The sequence below is a fragment of the Panthera pardus genome, unplaced genomic scaffold (assembly GCF_024362965.1).
Source record: "Panthera pardus isolate Hobbes unplaced genomic scaffold, ASM2436296v1 HiC_scaffold_1, whole genome shotgun sequence".
NCBI classification, from domain to species: Eukaryota; Metazoa; Chordata; class Mammalia; order Carnivora; family Felidae; genus Panthera; species Panthera pardus.
Genome location: NW_026526654.1, coordinates 11,111,572 through 11,128,310, shown reverse-complemented (window position 1 = coordinate 11,128,310; position 16,739 = coordinate 11,111,572). Strand labels below are relative to the sequence as shown.

The 16,739-nt window shown below is 44.8% G+C and overlaps 1 protein-coding gene across 1 annotated transcript in view; it reads right to left on the bottom strand.

Moving 5' to 3' along the window:
* The window catches only part of ANKRD10 (ankyrin repeat domain 10), a 33,085-nt gene that overhangs the window by 15,030 nt on the left and 1,316 nt on the right, over nucleotides 1-16,739 (bottom strand). The window contains exons 2-3 of the mRNA XM_019443897.2: nucleotides 14,675-14,827; nucleotides 10,366-10,457 (exon numbers count right to left, since the gene is read on the bottom strand). Coding sequence (XP_019299442.1) covers nucleotides 10,366-10,457; nucleotides 14,675-14,827 — 245 coding nt within the window. The remainder of the gene's footprint in view (nucleotides 1-10,365; nucleotides 10,458-14,674; nucleotides 14,828-16,739) is intronic.

The following is a 16,739-nucleotide window of genomic DNA, read 5'->3' as shown; positions in this document are numbered from 1 at the left end:
GTAAGTGGAAGTTTAGAAGGCTGTCCTGACGTTAAAATCACTTCTCCGCGCGGCCGGAGACGTGAAGTGCTAAGTTCCCGTGTGTTTCAGGTCGGTTTCTGGCCCTGCCTGGAGCACCCCACAACACGTGCACGGGCCTCCCGGCGGAAGGCCCTCCGAAGGGCCCGCGGCATCTCTCACGGCGGAGGGGGGATTTTCCACAGCAGCTCCCATCAGACTCAAGTACGAAGTGGTGGCAGAGCGTCATGTGAACAATCTCAATGACACAAACAGGAAGGAACCACCTGTGAAGCTCAATTAGGAAAGAATAAATATGAGAGGAACAAAAGCAACTCCCTGTTGAGGTTCCCCCGAAAGACCAGAAAAACACGGGCTCTGTGAAGTCAACCTGTGAACGAGTGAAACAGGCCGACGAACAGAACAGAGGCCCCACACCGCCTACTCCTCCACAGAGCGAGGCCACGGGCCCGGTACAGGCAGACCAGATGCGTGAGGCTTGCTTCCCGGGCTAACATCCGTGCAGAGACACCAGAGTGAAAACCACAGATCCGGGACGCACAGGGGTTCCCACCGAGCCTTGTACCCATACTTCCAGCATCATACTCCCAGAGCTCCAACCTCAGGAATGAAAAAAATCTGTCTATTTTGGAATCATTAACCTGTCTCCACTCTAAAGCATAAGATAAAGAAACGTGTTACAGTTTGAAGAAAGGAGAAAGCCCAAACTTGGGTTGAACAGAAATAAAAGACACAAGACTCGAGAATCCCAGAACCAGCAATGTTTTCTGAAAAGTGTGTAAGGCAGTTGTGTGCAGGACTAACGGGGACTAAAACTGACTTCTTGATTTCACGGCTGTAAATTCTGATGAGTGCTATTCTACAATTTGGTATTATCTTTAATATATGAATTCAATAGAAAAGAAACGCCGAAGAATGGACAGTGGGGTTACGTTAATCTCACACACATAAAATGATCAGACGCTTGGTTTTTGACATCATGTTATTGATGTTAAAATGAGTATGTGGCTGGATGGTTTTCTGCAACGGTGTATTTCATCTCTAGGAGCTATCCCAAGTGCAGAGAGTCCGAAAAGGTCTACTCCTTCAAAAATGGGAACAGAATAGGTAGCTACATGGAAGGAAACATCTAACTCCTCAAAATGTGAAAAAACGTAGGCCTAGAACATACGCCGAAGTTTATAAAATGATCACTCCTGTAAAGAAACACAGACTTGCTCTCCAAAATCATAAACGGAAATGAGAAGCTGCTGCCTGAAATCAGGACAGAGGACGTCGGCAGGAAAGATCCGAGTGAGGAAGAAAAGCACACGAGTTTCTGGATGGTTCATTCGCCACCCGGGACTTCACCGAGGAAAGTGGAGAGGCTTAAGGAGACGACTCCAGTTGCTGAAGAGAACAACTTCCCAGACACACTCAAGGGCTTCACTTTCCTCTCAGAAACACAACACCAGGCTGGACTGGGGTTAGAACAGAGAGCTTACTGCTTTCCCAGGAAACAACCTTAACACAAGTAAGCGACAAATCAGCACCAACATCCAGAGAGGAGGCCACGGAGCCTGCAGACGCCTGAGAGCAGGAGCGCATGGAGACCTGAGCAGGAAGGCACGATCTCCTCCCCCGCAAACACAGTCACTCGCTCGCACACCACGTTTCCAGATGGCAGGAGGGATCACCTTCAAAACTCAAAAGGACCGTAGCCAACTCACGCCATGTGCTCCCCACGTGGGACCCCACGTGCGGACCAAGCAGGGAAGAACGAGCAGCCACGGGTCTGGACTGATGCTGGTTCCGCACACGCTTCTGTGGGGCCAGGAGTCAGAGTGATGTGAAAGGGAGAGAAGACGTGCTAGAAGATGTAAGGACAGAACCTGGGACACACGGTGACTGTGGAAGAACTAACCGGGAGAGAACAACTTTGGCAAGATCCCTATGGTATTACCAGAAATGGGGACGTTCACCATCTTTACTTTGTTCCCACTGAGCTACAGAAGATTCCAACTACAGCAGACCCTTGGACAATGAGGGAATGGGGTGCCTCCCGCCCACCCCCCCCCACCCCCACCCCGGTGCAGTGGAAAACTCACACTAACTCTGACTCGCCCAGAATTTAACTACTGATAGCCTTCTGTTGTCCAGAAGCCTTACTGAAAACACCAAGAGTTGATGAACTCTTATTCTGTATGTTATACGTATGATGTATTGTATTCCTACCATAAAGCCAGAAAAAAACACAATGTTATTAAGGAAATCGTAAGGAAAATACATGTACAGTATGTACTGTATTTATCAAAAACAAATCCACATATGAACGAACGTGCACAGTTTGAGGGTCAACTGTATATTCCTTCTGTTACCAAGGACTGAATGTATACAACACATGATTTAACAGCATTTATACTCCTCTTGGGCAAAAGGGTCCGTTTATACCTGAGTCTGGTACACAACAGAATCCCGTTTATCTGCCTTCACTCTTCCATTCTGTACTCTGTCAAATGTTCAAGTCCCTGATCCTGCTCTGCTTACATTTAAGGGCGTGGCTTCTCCATGGCAGAGCGCACATTACACAAACTGCCTGGGAAGGAACGCGGGCTCCCTGATCCTGGGCAGGCGCTTCCTCTAGAAATGGCTGGACGGTAAATACTGCAGGCTCCACAGGCCACACCCTTGCTCACAACCACTCAGGCCTGTCCTCGTGGCCTGAAAGCAGCCTCGAACGATACGTACACAGTAGAGCACGTCTACGTTCCAGTGAAATTTCGCTGGTCGACATTAAAATGAGAATTTCATATAAATTTAACTTGTCACAGAAAAATGGTTCTTCTCCTGATTTTTGTTCAACCATTTAAGAATGTAAAAATCATTCTTAGTTTACGGGCCATACAAAAACCAGCAGCACAGTAGACCCACTGAGTTAACATCTGACCAGTGGACGGTACTACTAACTAGTCCCCTATTTTTATAAAACACGTCTGACCATGTGTTCGTTCCTCAAAGCTGTCTTTCCAGTAATTTTATGTACTATCCAAACAAACAAAAAAACTTTTTTTAAAAAAGTTGCCAAATTGATTACACCACAAAATGTTAAAGGGAAACTTTAAAAGCATGTGAAAGCCCAAGAGAGCATGTGGAAAGAAGTAAGACCATCATTCCTACTCCATCTGAGTGTTTTGTTAGATGTTCTGGTGTCTTGCGATCAGGCAATATGCTTACTATGAAGGAGACGAAAACTGTCTCTGTAAGTCTGAATTCCGCAACCATTTTTCATAGTTTCATAAACAGAGGGAACTTTCACATGTCCTACAGAGGCTGGAACCCACATGGGGTTTCCATCGAAGACTAGAATAAATGATCACTAAATGGAAGAGTTCTCACGGCCTGAAATTTTAACGAAAGAGGCTCATGTCTTCAAATCCTTTCTTCATATATGCTTTCCCACTTGTTCAAGCATGTTTTAAGTTTGATGTTTTAAGAGTTGAAACAGTAATCCTGGTTCAAATGTACCACCAATTCACCGAGCCTTTAAACCTCTGTGTTGCAAGGTCATGTAGGTACTCCACCTAAGCTCTCTCTGCTATGTTCCTGACTGTCAGTGCAAGCCAGGCATGGACCGGGACTGCAAGCTGGCAGGTGGCTACTCTCACCTCCCAGTGCAGCACTGGGTCTGATCCCACGCTCTCTTGAAAGCCAAGCCTTCCCCCTCTGGTCCACAGGTGTTCAGGCCACGTGGGGCTATATAGCCATGTGCACTGCTGACCCCCTAACAAGCTCAAGTGAGGCACTGATACAGATGTTAATCAGAACTGCTGTGTACACACGCTAGTCCAGAGGGAAAGTACCAGTATCTGGAAAATTATTTAAATATACTCTCAAAAGCTGTATTCTGCATGAAAACTGGGGTGGTCCTGAAAGCACACGTTACTGTTAGCCTCATCTTGAAAACAACACACACTCTTGGCATCTCCACGTTGATGCACTTGGGTGAACGTAGATGACGTGTGACCTAAAATTCACCTCTGTCCATTTCTGCAGACAAGAACCCCTGTGGACATGCTGTAATGTCATTCTAAAAGCTCTCCATTCACCCTCTGATTCCAGTTGAAAAATCTCCGAAAACAGGCAGAGATTTGAAAAATGAGACATCAATCAACTTGATGCTCAAACTGGGTCAGTTTGTTGAACTTTCAAAGTTAATTTCCTTTTAAAAAGAGTGGACAGAACCGGATTTTTAGGCTGGTGAGACCAGTCTGCTACAATTTCTTACGGCAGCCATGCCAACAGTGCCTGAACCTGCAGATTCTGGTTCCTGTGACGCTCACCGCAACCGTGAAAAGCGATCTTTGAGCAGGCCACCGGTTTCCTCCCGGGGTGGGGGTGGGGGGTAGGGGGGTCCTGGTACTCGTTTAAAATCGCAACACAGAAATACGAAAGACATCAAATAATCTTCACTGTGAATTATTTGTTCTGCTGAGTAACTGGCAAAATAAAGTGCTATTTTTTTAAACTCTACTGAACTTAAGAGGTAAATGCTTGGAGACCGTATTTCCTGCAGTAAAGTTCTGAACGAAATATTAACACTTACTGTACTGAAGGATGTCTCCCCAAAGCATTTAAAAAAAAAACTCCACCCTGCTGCCAGCTGGTCCTCCGTCTATTTTCCACTTACAGTGTCACACCATGGGAATGTACGAGAAGCCGTTCTAGCAACAACAGTTTTCGCTTTAATTTGAAAAACCACGGATCAGGAAATCACTGAAATAGAATTTTTAGAATCTGAGCTGTCACATCACCTTCAGGATGTTTTCTTTTTGTTAATGCCATGTGACAATACAAAAATAACCACAATTTTTATATAAATAGTATTTCTGTTAAAATTCTGATCTCAACTTAACTATTGTTAGTTACAAATAAAAGGTAGGTATCATAAATTAGGGTAAGCAGAGCATGCAAATCTACAGAGTCTATGTCTGAGTTCCTAGATTAGCATGAAAACCAATCACCGCAACAAATACCTCAACATATGCCTCGTGTGGAGAGAGGAGGCCACACTGAGCGCTCACTGCCACAACCGTAAGGTTTTCGGAGAGGCCCCTGTGGCAGTTTCAGTGGTTTCTATATGGAGTGCTCCCCCTTTCTAGGGTTACTTGAAAAATCAAGTCAATTCGAATTACGTAGCTGGAAAACATTGACACGCGTAGTTTTTACAGATTCAGAACCTTCTTTGTGATTTAAAACGGGCAATGGTTCATAACACAGGAAACTTAAAATATTTGCAGGCAACATTTGGATTAAAAATACATATACATACATGAGGTGCAGAAGCACATGTACTGAGCGTAAGCCACTGGCGTGTGACCACCTTGATTGACCAAGAGCTGCCGCTCCCCAGCACTGCCTCCTGAATTACCGCTAGTAAGTACACTGTGTAGCATGGAGCCAATTTAAATATGCCAACAGTTCAGCAAAAGTTTAACAGTACGGACTAAAACCGTTAACTCACGATTCTGGTTACTTTAAAATTTGGTATGCTGTATCTCAAATACATTAGTAACTATTCCTAGATGGAAATAAGCAAATACATGGAATCGTTAAAAAAAAAAAAAAAAAAGATAAAAAAAAGCATCACTAAATGTCCATTTGTACAGACAACATTAGCAAACATCTAAAATTTCTTCAGCAAAAGAAAAACATGTGTATTTTTAACCCTTTGGTATCCAAACTCTTAAATTTTGAAGACTTTCTTAAATATAGTCTTCAAGTAACAATAGGAAGAAACTTTTTTAAAGTATTTACCTGAATAAATTTGGTGCCAAGTTTTCATTTCAAGGTCAATATTACTGAGGATAGTTTTATACTGCAACTGAATCCCAATTGTTTCCATACATTAAAGGATGAGAGCATCATTCAAAGAGTCAGATAAAATTAACTTAATATGCTCCCACTATAATTTAGCAAAGGAAAAAGATCTTTGGCTATAGACATCATCGGTTATTTGAAGGCACTATTTATAAAGGCAGTAATTACACAATTATCAAAATCTAGGTGCTAGTCAAGGTATTATGAGATTAATCAAACTTCTAAACTAAATCTGTCGACAACTCTACAATACTGTCAGTCCACCTCTGCTCCCGTCTGGCAGGAGCCATCTCAGGAAGGATTTCCTCCACGGTGTCTGTAGCACCTCAGCAAAAGGGGAAAGAGCCAGCAGAGAGCAAGATCAGACCAGTTGACCGCAGGGACAATGAGCTAGGGGAGGCAAGAGCAGGAGGGGAACAGAACTGGAATGCAGAGGATACAAAATCAGAAACTAATTCAGAGTTCCAATTCCGGTAAATTTCATAGACTGTTATTCTTAAGGGCAAGTAAGTGAACAAATGAAAAGAAACCACAAATTTCAAACATGAATGAATGGCTAATAAAATAATTCTGGGCAAGAGTTGCAAACAAACTTGCCACAAGGAACATCCAATCTGCTCATCACACGCAAATGCCCTAAGGGGAATTCTGCTTCCAGACAGGGCTCTACGGGCAAGGACGCAGGCTGGGTCATAGATATGACCACCACTTTGGAGCCAAACTAAACCAACTGAATTTCAGTTAAGGACGTCTGGAAGTTCGGTAGTATGTATACAGTTTTTGTAACATTAAACAAAAACCTATCAAGACCACAGTGCAGACTTTTGTTCCTACAGCCGACTGTGCCTGTTTTCTAAATTAGGCAAGAGAGATTTTTTTACAGTGAGTCACTGAACTTGCTTACATAAGGCTATTGGTGCTTCTCCAGTTATCTGATGACCACAGTTAAGTTCCTCTTGGGATCAAAACAATTAAGTTAAAATATATGTAGCCCATTAGAAGGTCTGGTCACCATGGAATCAGTGGCCTCCCCGGAAACGCTCTCTTATCCAAAGCCACGGAGACCCTGCCATGACCTAATTACACACTAGTGCCCGTATGTCGTGGCATGGAAAGGACCAGCAAACGTGCCTGAGACCCAAGCACATCTAGATGCACTCGAAGTCCCGCGGAGTCCCTTCAGGTCTACTCAGAGGCAGGAAAAAAGCTATCTCAATATGTGGTTGACGCAGAAAGGTTTTCCACTTTACCTCTCAAGAAAACACTGGTGCCAAAATACTGAAAGTAAAGATAATCCAAGGCTTGAAATGTCAGTTTACAACGTCAGCAGTAAGAAGGTATCCTTAATTATCCGCAGGCAGTCAGCAAGTTTTCAAGTCTGTCTCCAAAATCACATGAAGACTTAATCTTACACTATTACTTATTTGAATGTCGAAAAGGAAAATGGGGCAGTGACTGTTCACATGCCCTCCGTGTGGGCAGCGTTCAGGTTTGGCCTGCAAGACAAAGTCAACTGTCAGGTAAGCAAGGCTGGGGACAGGGACAAGTAACTGACATATGAACACCCCACACCTGACGTACTGGAGGAGGATGGGGCTGAGGACAATCTGCAGAGATGCTGGTAATTTAAAGTCCACACACACGTAGTGTGCTCACAGAACTGCCACTTACTCCCACGTTATTTTTCTTTTTGGACGTAAACAGTGGCAAATAACAATGACCATCATCTAAGCCAGATAACAAAACCTCACGAGAAAAAGAAAACTTGGCACCAAAACTCAAGATGTAAAATAAGAGAAGGAAAAAAAACAAAACTCCATCAACATACTCACGTGTGGTGCTAGAAAATGTAACACACGATGCACAGCAGCTGACATGCGTTATCTTACAGATGCGGCCTATATTGACAAGTAAGTTATAGAACAAACCATTCTAGCCACAGACGCCTGGTACGCTTGCCCTCACCATTATCTACCCAATGACCAAAAAAGCAGCAACTTAAGACTTTGGCCACTTTATGCAGCTGATACATAAAAAAAAAAAAAAAAAAAAAAAAAAAAAGTAGGAATTAATAACAAAATTAATAATTACCACCAAGTGTGACAAAATACTGACATGAGACAGCTTTTAATCTATTCGCAGGAAAAGGAAAAGTTTATATCATCTCCTAAATATCATAGCATGTAGTATGAAGAATTAAGAATCTGGCCCATTCTGAACTGGAAAAAACATAAGTAACTTTAGGTAAGTAAATTAATACTGTCCCCCTGATTGTCTTTTAAAAAACCAAACAAACAAAAGGCATTTTATTTGCCACGACTACTCTTTACCATGAGGAGCATTATAGGAAACAAGTAAAATAGATCTAAGTACCATAATTTGGGGGACACAAACTGTTATTTGTTGGTAGGCTAACAGTGTTAAACTTTATAGTTTAATGTGCAAAACAGATATCAAAAAGCAATTTACAAATTAGCTTACTAGCAAAACTGGCAATTTATCCAGATGTTAAACTAAATAACCACATAAATAACAGCAATAAATAATGATTACTTGTGTGCTCTGTCTCCAGGCCAAAGACTTAGAATTTTAAGAATCGCTTTTGGCTAGGTGGCTCAGGCTAAATATTTCTTCTAAAAACCATCTGAAGGTTCAGGCAAGGGAGATCACCATAATGCAGGGTCTCGAGGGAGAGGCTCTTATACTGAGAAGGAAAAACAGACTGGCACTCGAGGCTGTGCTCAGTCACACTTGGTGGAAAAGAGACACTCGAGGGTCCTGTAACCAAGGACAGAATTATAAATAAAAGGTTCTCATTTTAAAAAGACACCTATTAAAAAAAAGATATTATTTACGATAAATATTTATTGGCTCAAAGGATTAAGCTATTCACTGAAATGAAGAAAACTAACATCTTAGTAATAAAATGTTCAGGATCGATTAGACTATAGTTTAAAAAATAAGTCGTTAAAGAGGTCAACTTCTAATTATTCATTATTTCAATAAATGACAAGTGATTTAATCATTTATTTTATGACTCTGTATTTCATAATCAAAGCTTCTGTTATTAAAGATTTTAGTTTTTAATCTAAACACAGCTAAGAAAACTATGAATATAACTTCACTTTGAAGCAATCCACTGAGCATCGTCTCAAATTGTATAATATATATTCATATTATCAATTGTTTCTACATTACCTTAAATCATAATTACATATGAAGTCACGAGGTTCCCTGCAATGTAACAGTTAACACAGGGCATGTTTATCATACTAAATTTCTATGTAAGTAAAAATTCCAAGCCCAAACTAATGACTTGGCTTAACAATATAATACTTAATGAAACAGAAGCTCAGACACTAGGAGTCTAACGACAGCCCCTGAGATTACAGCCTGTAATAGGCTTCACATTAATCTATATGGTTTTGCTGTCCAGGATCTAATTTCAATAAATGTATTATAACACAGAGTCAAAACAATGAAGTGGAAACCAAAGGGTTAAACTAAGTTAGTTTTGTGGGTTTATTTCTCCCAAAGTCTAAATTTTCACATTTCCAATTAGAATAAAGTGGTTTGTAATTAATCCTTATGAGATATTCTAGACAGGGTAAAACAAAAAAGCTGATATTATAGTTATTTTGGTTATTACAGCTCTATAGCTTACACTCAACATTTAAGGGTGAAAACCGCATCCATTTTGTTAATGCTGTGAACTGCAGAAGAAAAATTTTTACAATGTAAATCTTTAAGAGAAAGTTAATACAAATGAATTTAATATCTAAGCTAAATGCCCACTGCCATGACTAGCTAATGATGTTTGCATATAAGATCACATCTTCAAATTAATACACTCAAATATTAACACTGTTCTATCAAACCGTAAATAAACTAGCTGATGTAAACTGGGAGAAAACACGATTGCAATGTCATCAGTGTGAAGAACTCAGAATGAGTCTCAAGTCTTTAATGTATATGGTTCCATTTTATGAGAAGTTATAAATCATTAAAAGTCAAAATAGGCTTTAAAACATCTCACATCTGCTAAAAGATGAGAAAATCACAACTTAGAAAAGCAAACTGTCTGCAAGAATTTTGGGACCGGAGAGGCTGGAAAAGATTCTCTAACCCAATCCAAGGCCCCCATTTTGAAATTAACACTGGCAAAAAGAAGTCTGAAGACTTGCCCATGGTGACACAACTAGTTGGTGGCCAAGTCAACAATGCCAGGTTCCAAATTTAAGGAGTTAACTGCCATTTCCACCCTGGCATCCTGTCGTGGCAACAGTTCTGCGGCTGCTGTGATGAAGCTCCCTCCGCTAGTCGTCAACCCACAGCAAAACCTTGCTCACTAACACCAACTGGTCTACAAAGCACAGTTCCATTGCTAATATAAACACAAACTTGAGGACTGCTGCTTGCCCTCAGTGGTGCTTTCTGGAAGCACAGCGCCCTGACTACATCTTCGGGGGAGGAATGTGCGGAGGCACTTACTCGACGTGAGCCCCGTTAGCCACCAGGGCGCTGACGCAGTCCAGGCTCCCAGAGCGGGCCGCCTTGTGAATGGGGGTCTCGCCCTCACAGTCCTGAAACAAGAAAGAGCACACGCAAAATATCAGCTCCAACAAGACTCTGACGTTTGGAATAAAATACGTGCCTCATTCACCTCTGAAACCAAGCAACATGGTGAGTCAAAGCGCAAGCAGGGCACAAAGAAATGTGGCTAGAGATGCGGGAGGGAAAACACAGTCCGCCAGGGAAGGGGCAGGTTCGCCTCGATTCCTCGGTCAGCAGGGACGGCACGTACGTGCAGGACAGAAGTTTACAAATGATCTTATGCTAGATCTTAGCACGAATGTGTCGTATGTAAAACCCCAAACAACCATCCTCTAACAGGTTAAAGAGAAAAGAGTAACCAAGGCCAAGAACACAGGACATAATGTCAAACGTCTGGTCTGGTCCACGTCTACCACAGGGCTGGCCTGAGCTGGGGCATCACCAGTGGCTCCTTTGCATTTTCTGCCTTGAACTTGAATTCAGACCGTGATGGTGGAGGCTAAAGGGTCAGGAATGAGGAGAGAGAGAGAGAACACAGGGCCGCACACAGCCAGCTTCACATCCAAACTCAGGATGCGTGTGATGGGCAACTTTGTCCAAGGACTGGGAGAAAGTCTGTGTCAGAGAGATTCACGCTGGAGACGGCAGAGAGAGACCAGACCCTGGGGAAGGACTCTGAAGAGGAGTTAGTTCATAGTTCACACTGTATGAATGGGAAGAAATCCGAAACACAATTTCATTCATAGGTTCTCGGGTACAGAGGAGGTAGAGAAAGATACAGCAGACAGAGAAGGAAGGCGTTTCTGTTGTAGGACTTCCTGCCGGGGAAATGCTGACCGAGTCCTCACACTTCACCGTCCCTGGAAGCTGAACTTGGCAGCAGACGACCGCACGTAACAAAGGGGGGGCTGCTGTGCACCTGGCGCGGCGCTCGGAGAGCAGCTCATTCACCAGCGAGACACAGCAGGGGGCCACTTCTTCCGGTGCACACGGGCTCGCACATGGGCTCGCAGGGGACACTCCAGGGTGAGGGGTGGTAGCTTATTTTCCAGAAAGATGTGCTCTGAAAGACTCCGGTGTGCAGTGGGGAGAAAAAGTATGCACGTTACTTTAAAAAAAAAAAAAAAAAGCTCAAAGGGGGTGTAGAGTTCTAAACAGAACAAGCCCATTTTTGAAGCAAGAAACACAGAATCCCATGTGGCTACACAGGAAACCATCTAGTGAATGGAGACCCTTAATAAAGGAGAAACCCATCTCTATCCTCCCAGAAAGGTGGGGAGGGGGGATGGGAGGCACATGACAAGGACAAATAAAGATGACACAGAGGTATAGCCAGGAAGAGTGGAATGGAGATGTGGGAGGGGGCGGGGGGGTCGTGCCACCCCTGACTCCCTCCCCCAAGAAAACAGGAAAGGGTTTTTTCAGCTCTCTTTGCAGCAAGGAGAAAAGGCAAAGGTTTGCTCTATTACGTCAAGACAGCAAGACAGCAGGACAGCAACAGACAGGACAGCAACAGACAGGACAGCAACAGACAGGACAGAGCAAACCAGCTCCTGCTCTGTGCCCTGTGAGGACAGCACCGACCAGCCAGGCAGGAAGAGCAGACACCACAGAAAAGTGCAGCCAGAGAGGAAGACTGAAGAGCCATTTTAAGGTTACTCAAGGCTCAGGTTCAGGCCAGTCACATTCCAAAAATATCAAATATGGTGTCGTCTGATTCCGGAACTATTGTGGGCAAACTAAGAGAGGAAAGTGGGAGAGGTGCCAGGAGTGCAAAGACAGATGAGTCACCTTGCATTTTAAAGAAAGAAAAGTCTAGTTCTAATCCAGTTACAAGAAACTAAAAGGGCTATCAAATTCCACCAAAGTTCTAGGAAGATATTAAAGGCATGGCCTGTAAATAATACGAAAAGTGATGCCCGTGGGGTAGTCCGCGCAAAGTGACCAAGAACAAATCCCCTGAAAACTAGCCTCACTCCCTCTCTGGGTAAATGCACGACTCTGAGCCTTCAGACAGGACATCTGAGTCCAGTAACCCCATGTGCCAAGTTCACAGATAGCAAAGGAAGTCTCTGTGAAACTCGAGAAAAATGAATTTAGAACAGGTAGGAATTAATATGCCACAAGATTAGGTTAGAAGATGGGTCAAAACGGGGGCATCCAATTTTGGCCTAGGTCATGATCTCGAGGTTTGTGGGTTTGAGCCCGACGTCAGGCTCTGTGCAGACAGCTCAGAACCTGGAGCCTGTTCCACACTGTCTGTCTGTCTGTCTCTCTCTCTCTCTCTCTCTGCCCCTCCCCTGCTCATGCTCTAAGATAAACATTAAAAAAGAAAAAAAAAAAAAAAAAAAGATGGGTCAAAACTAATAAAACAGTTGTAAGAAGAAATGCTAGGGGAGGTTCAAAACCACTACACACACAAACAGAAAACTTTAGAGAACCCTGGACCTGGTTTTCTGACCGTCTGTGTGGGAGATGAGAAAGTGTCTACCTTAGGGTGAGTCAACACTTGCTGGGGGTGGCTAACGAAAGGGCTGTGTGACCTCAGAGGTCGCTGGGTGCCTGTCCCAGCAGGCCAGCCGCTAATCCAGAGCAAGCCGGCATCTGAGACTCAGCCTGCAGCCTAACACATACGTAACATGGGAGACCACAACTGAGACCCTTTCAAGAACAAGGGCAGGACGCTGGTAACCCCAGGTGACCACCTTGGAAGGGAGAGGACTTGAGGGGAGCGACAGGGAGTGAGGTCTGGGGACTCCTGTCCTGGGAGCAGGACGCTGGAGGGTGTCCACACAGGACTATCTAGAGCAGTCCTGTCGTCCACGGTAAGGACTGCGCTGCTGTAACACGTTACCTGAAAACGGACTCTTCTAGATTTAAAAAGATCTGAAAGGCAGCGCCAATTTCTTTAGATTTTCTTCAGATGTCTGTAAATTAGATGCTACGTAACAACTGAATGAAAATTAACCCAATGTTTTAAATTCCACATTAACATTAGTTATTAATCACTACCATTTGTGGATGATCCACATTCTGTCGACAAGGAGACTGAGCCACAGAACAAGGAGCTGCCCCAGGCCAGAGAGTGGGGGAGGTGGCCACCCCCAGGGTTCTGTCAGGAGGTTGGGGAGGAGAGAAACAGCACCGGGACAGGCAGGTTGGGACAGGTGACTCCTGGCGCCATAACCGTGTGGAGCAGACAGCCAGAGCCTCTGGTAAGAGCAGCGGCATGTGCGGTCACCCCCTGTCCCCCGATCCCTGCTCTACAGCACTGATACAAAAGCCTTTCCTCAATCATGGGCTTGGAGGTGTGCAGCTGAGTTACTGGGAAGAGAGGGCTCACAAGCTGTTACACCTGCTTCCCATCAAGGGATGAATCTTCAGACAGAAACGTGGAGAATAAAAATGGTTTTGCACACAGTAGGCCCCTGATGATGATTAGTAGAAAAAACATAAAACCAGGATAAAGAGAAAACTAGGAAGGCATAAAGGCATCCCCACAGAGCCTGAGGCACAAGCCCCTTAGATGAACTGACCCTCAGGGCAGGGTCTCCCCCTGGGGACCGCTTTGGTCAGACTAGCCTGAGTCGTCTACACCTGTTCACGCACGAGTCCCCAGTAAGCACAACTCTCTCCTTGAGGTTTTTTCAAGGAAGTGAAAAGAGTAGTGAGAACACACCATGAAGCACACGCACGTGCACACTCATGCTTGCACACTTCAACACACAATCCCTGCACGCCTGCTGTCCGGGTGACCACACGACACCTGCTACTTAACTGCGTCCGATCTCCACCCCCGATTGCTCCCTGAAGCAGTCCTGACTCAACACTGGTCGGCTCGCTCACCATAACTTAACCACGCACAAGATTTAATAGCCACTTCTTCGCCAGCACGGGTGTGTTTCACAAGGATCTGTGCACATGAAGCGAAGGCAGCTGTGAGCAGGGGAGCCAGGAAACCCGGGCTCCAGGCCAGACTCCTTCAGTCACCAGCTGTAACTGGGGGCAAATCACCTGGGGTCACCAAGGCTCTAAGTCCCCGAGCAGGTGAAAGCACTCTGTAAACAGAAAGCCCTGCTCTGTGAAGGGCCTATTATCCACAAGTAACTCAATAAACAGAAATTCCAGTTAGCCCAAAGGTTAAGATATCAAACTCTAATTAAGGCCTCACTTTAAAACTCAACACTATGTAATTACAAGTAGAAAAAGAAAATAAAAACCAAGTTAATCATCGGCACTCCCTTACCGGTTTGTTAATGCTGGCTCCAGCTTGGATCAACCAGATGAGGCACTGAGGGTGTCCCCCGAAAGCGGCGATGTGGGCTGGGGTCTGTGCGTAGCGCGTTGTGGACACGTCCAGAGTGGCCCCAGCTCTCACCAACTGGATCAGGCAGTCCAACTTTGAAAACAGCAGGAGGGGGGATGACACGCGTAAGTGTCGTACACTATTAAACACCACACACGCCATTTCAATTCTGTGATGCAGATAAGTGGCATTTTTTTGTTACCATTTTTTTTTCCGTTTAAGGGAACACAAGTCGTTCCTTTGCAATACAAATTGTAAAAAAGCATTTAAAAGTTATTTTTCCTTGTCCTGGTAAAAAAAAAAGTTCATACGCAGGAAGAAAACTAAAAACTATTGAAGTCACACAAACTTAATAAAGACCTCTCTGCAGTCTGCACATGTCCATACGACGCAGCTTCGGGGACTCCGGTGAGAGGCCCATCCTCCAGACAAGTCAGGAACAAGATGTGCAGAGTGAGAGGTGGCACTCAGTCCCCCACCCCCGCCTGAGGGAGTAAAGGGCCTCACGAGTGACTAGGAGACCACACTCCACAGCCAGGCGCCCATATCATCCTAGCTCGTCACACTCAACAGATGTGCAACACATGCCTACCGCGAGCCGGGCCTGCGGTCCCAGATGGCCTGTGGTCCGCAGACTCACAGTGACAACCCCCACCCCCACCCCCGTATGTCCTCAGACCACGGGGCCGGCCCCCTTTACCCTCTTGAGGCACAGGGCAGAGCTCACAAAAGAGCTCTCCCTGCCAACGGCTGTATTCCGGGAGACAGCCCTCAGAGAAGGACAAACGGCCACACCCCAACCTCACCCCACAGCTCTCATCGTCTTTCCGCGACTTAAGCTCAGGTCACCGTGATCACCTGTGCAGGAGATGAGCCCTCATACTTGGGAGCACCCAGATTTAAAACACGCTCTCTCGGTCTTCTAGGAACTGGAAATCTGGGAGTGACGGCTCATAAAGAGACACACCGTTGGTATACTTTCACACACCAGCTTTATTGATGGACCCAGTGAAAAGTGACAGTGCCAACAGAGACAAACAGGTGTCAAACCCCAAAAACGGCGGAAACAAGGATGAAAATCAGCTGGTGTGCCAAAACCGGTTAATCTCATAACATCAAGAGCTCCTTAGACTTAACTCTGTCACCTATGCGTTCACTTTGGCAAACTGGGTTTGGAATGCTGGAAAGATACTGTTCCATGCGACAACTTATAAAAGCAAAGTGTAATTAGGGATTTTAAATAATGCCTAGTTCTCGAGGAAAAAATAAGCCTCACAAAAGGTCAGGCAGCGCGCATAATTGGCATATTGATAGGAACACCAGCTTGAAAGTTGGGAATAGTTCATAACGTGCAGGCCTAAGGACAGCAGAGGCTTAAATGTACAGAAAAGCAGGGAAGCTGCAGGCGATGGGGCAGGAGGGACTGGACTGAGAACCCGGAGCCCTGACTCCTGGCCTCATTTCTGCCCCAACAGCTTTCTCACACTGAAGTAACTAACTGCCTCCAGCTATATTTGGTATCCAAGGTTAACCGACAGGAGGTGGAGACTTTCAAAAAGTGAATTCAGTGGGTTTTACTTCTTACTGCTCATAAAATATACATAACACACAACTTACGATTTTTAAAGCATGTTCAAGCCCTTATAGCTACTTGTATTCCCTAGAGATACCTAGGGGCACCCGTGGGTTGGTAAATAAATACTCTGAATGAATGTCTGTAAGGCTGTTTTAAACACCGTCCGGAATGTACCAGATTGTCATGCAATACTGTGTCACTCTCAACTGGAGAATAAATCAACAGGGGAGCCTTTTCGAAAAACGCTGTCCTTGCCTGTTACGGGGTGGTCTTCCCCCAAAACACTGAGGGACAAAAGACGTGGAGATCCAACGCTCCGAGTTACCCACCATGTAAACATAAAGCAGAGCAAGACGCACTACAGGGGGCAGAGCCTCAGATGGGGACACACAGGGCTGGGGGGGTTGGGGGAGAAGGGCCAGAGGGGCT